The sequence below is a fragment of the Triticum aestivum genome, chromosome 3A (genome assembly GCF_018294505.1).
Source record: "Triticum aestivum cultivar Chinese Spring chromosome 3A, IWGSC CS RefSeq v2.1, whole genome shotgun sequence".
Classification (NCBI taxonomy): Eukaryota; Viridiplantae; Streptophyta; class Magnoliopsida; order Poales; family Poaceae; genus Triticum; species Triticum aestivum.
The window spans coordinates 656,312,395-656,315,550 of record NC_057800.1 but is presented as its reverse complement, the minus strand read 5'-3'; the positions used below and the strand labels follow the sequence as shown (position 1 = coordinate 656,315,550).

The window sequence follows — 3,156 nt, the reverse complement described above, 5'->3', positions numbered from 1 at the left end:
TTTCCGTCATACTGGTGTTATGTTCCTTGATTTTGCGTTCCTTACGTGGTTGGGTTATAATGGGAACCCCTTGACAGTTCGCCTTGAATAAAACTCCTCCAGCAAGGCCCAACCTTGGTTTTACATTTGCACTAACAACCTAGCATTTTTCCCTTGGGTTTTCGGAGCTCGAGGGTCATCTTTATTTTAACCCTCCCGGGCCAGTGCTTCTCTAAGTGTTGGTCCAACCTGAGCGATGTTCGGCGCCCCTTGGGCAACCAGGGTCTATGCCAACCCGACGCCTGGCTCATCCGGTGTGCCATGAGAACGAGATATGTGCAGCTCCTATCGGGATTTGTCGGCACATCCGGGCGGCTTTGCTGGTCCTGTTTTACCTTTGCCGAAATGTCTTGTAACCGGGATTCCGAGTCTGATCGGGTCTTCCCGCTAGAAGGAATATCCTCCGTTGACCGTGAGAGCTTGTGATGGGCTAAGTTGGGACACCCCTGCAGGGATTTGAACTTTCGAAAACCGTGTCCGCGGTTATGGGCAGATGGGAATTTATTAATGTCCGGTTATAAAGAGCTTGACACTTGACTTAATTAAAATGCATCAACCGCGTGTGTAGCCGTGATGATCTCTTTTCGGCGGAGTCCGGGAAGTGAACACGGCTTTGGTGTTATGCTTGAAGGTAAGTAGTTCTAGGATCACTTCTTGATCTTTGTAGCTTCTTGACCGTGTTTTGCCTTCTCTTCTCGCTCTCATTTGCGTATGTTAACCACCATATATGCTAGTGTGTGCTGCAGGTCCACCTCACTACCTTTTCCTACCCATAAGCTTAAATAGTCTTGATCGCGAGGGTATGAGATTGTTGAGTCCCCGTGACTCACATATTACTTCCAAAACCAGTTGCAGGTGCTGATAATACCGGTGCAGATGTCGCAGCTGAGCTCAAGTGGGAGCTCGATGAAGTTCGTGTTCGTGGTATTGTTTCGTTTCCAGTTGATCAGTAGTGGAGCCCAGTTGGGGCGATCGGGGATCCTAGTCGGACCTTGATTGTATTCTGGATGATGTAAAGTTATATTCTTGTATTGTGTGAAGTGGCGATTGTAAACCAACTCTTTATCTTTATCTTATTCAGTACATGGGATGTGTAAAGATTACCCCTCTTGCACATGCCTACAATGCGGTTATGCCTCTAAGTCGTGCTCCGACACGTAGGAGATATAGCCGCATCGTGGGTATTACACTTACAAACATTACCAGTACATTGCATGCATTATTACATTTTACATTACATTCGTATAAATCCAAACAAATTATGTCGATCGTCCTGGTCCCACGCTACACACCTAATTCTTGCGTGTGGACGGAGAAGCACTTGATTCAGCTGTAATTTATTTTTTCACCCTAATTTAACTAGGAATATAGTAGAAATAATTCAGACACGCATAGAGATTGGGACGATCACTGAGACTCCCAGGCGCCGAGCGCGCGCCTGGGCGTGGGCTTGGGTTTGCTGTCCGTCTTGACGGCGTAGGATGCCTCCATGGCGATGCCGCAGAGCCCGCCTTCGGCACCGGAATCCTTCTCCACCCTGATGTACCCCTTCTCCCCCCACGACGGGCCCCACGAGTTCTTCACCGTCCAGTACGCCTTGCCGTCCTCCGCCACGCCGTACCCGACCACCGCGACGCCGTGGTCCAGCTCTGTTCCACACTCACCGGTGAACACCCCCTCGGAGTAGAACATGAACGCCTTCCCGCTGGCATCGATGCCCACGGACACGGGCTGGTTCGCCACGGCCTTGGCCAGCGCCTCCTCGCTGTTGGCCGGCACGTCCTGGTGTCCGTCGATGTGCACCACCATGGGGGAGCTCTTGGCCACCTTCGCGGCTCTGCAGGTGCCGTTGGCAGCCCGGTACGGGTAGGCGGCCTCGGTGGTGAGCCCGCCGTTTTTCTTGATGTACTCAAAGGCGTTGTCCATGAGCCCGCCCTCGCACCCGTCGTTGTCCGCCGTGTCGCAGTCGATGAGCTCCTGCTCCGACAGCGACACCAGCTTCCCGGTTCGGATGGCGTTGATGCCTTCCACGGACACCACGGTGGAGAAAGCCCAGCAGCTGCCGCACTTGCCCTGGTTCTTGACGCCGGTCACCGCGCCCTTCTGGCGCCAGTCCACGGACCGCGGCAGGTCCGACACGTTCACGGCGGCGTACATGAACCCCGGGACCGACGGTGGCGTGGCGGGGCCGTCGCGGCGGCGGTCGCTGACGCGGGAGCCGGCGAAGGTGGCGCGGAACTCGGCCTGGCTCATGTCGCCGAAGCGGTTGAGGCGGAGGCGGTAGGGGCGGTCGCCGCGCTTGTTGTGGGAGTGGATGAAGTGGACGTTGGACTTGAAGGTGCCGAAGCGGCGGTGCTTCTCAGCGTGGTGGCGGGGCACGCGGTGCGCGGTCTGCCACCGCTCGTACAGGTCCCACAGCGCCTCCTCCGACTCCAGGTCATTGTCCTCGAGCGGGATGGCGCCGCACAGCTCCACTGCTGCCACGGCCAGCACCGCCACCACCATGGACGCCACCAGAAGCTTCTTGCTGAGCTGCCCCATCGTGCTGCTCTGCTCTACCGCCGGTACACCACGAGCTGTAGTGGCTACCTTTGTACTGCAGACCTAGCAGCTGCTTGGGGGCTAGTTAGCTTCGAGTGTGAGATGATGATGGTGGAAGAGAAGGGAGGAGGCGTATTTATAGGTGGAGATCGTCCGACCGATCGAGCACCGAGGAGTGTGGAGAAGCTTTGCATGCAAGCAAGCAGGGAGTTAGAGGCAGAACGGTGCTGCTCCGGCGATCTGCTTTGCGGCGGGAAAGACACGAGGAGGTTTAAAACTTTAAATGGCGGTAACAGAAAGCTGAGCGGAGCGGTGTCAGACTCTGCTCGAGGTGGTTGCGGCTTGCTCCCAAGTTGCGTTCGGCGGTGATATTTGGGAGGCGACGAAGATTCATCGCCAGGTGCAGGCATGATTCATTCGTATGTTTGGGTCACTTGATCACCGCCGGCTGTGATAGCCTGCTGATCGTAGGTGTGTAGTTCCATGGATGCTACGCCGTAGAACTGGTAGATGCAGTTACTGGTGAATGCTTCAGGCTGGTCACAATGGGCAAGAACATAAGCTAGTAACTTACAC

General features: G+C 55.3%; 1 protein-coding gene across 1 annotated transcript; it reads right to left on the bottom strand.

The window, feature by feature from the left end:
• Nucleotides 1-1,089: 1,089 nt before the first annotated feature.
• On the bottom strand, nt 1,090-2,771 carry LOC780605 (cysteine proteinase EP-B 2). The gene has a single exon (XM_044481637.1). The coding sequence runs from the start codon at nt 2,578-2,580 to the stop codon at nt 1,447-1,449; it is 1,134 nt and encodes a 377-aa protein (XP_044337572.1). The 5' UTR covers nt 2,581-2,771; the 3' UTR covers nt 1,090-1,446.
• Nucleotides 2,772-3,156: the final 385 nt, after the last annotated feature.

Coding starts and splice junctions, on each gene's coding strand:
- LOC780605 (XM_044481637.1), bottom strand. CDS start 2,580: ATGGGGCAGCTCAGCAAGAAGCTTCTGGTGGCGTCCATGGTGGTGGCG.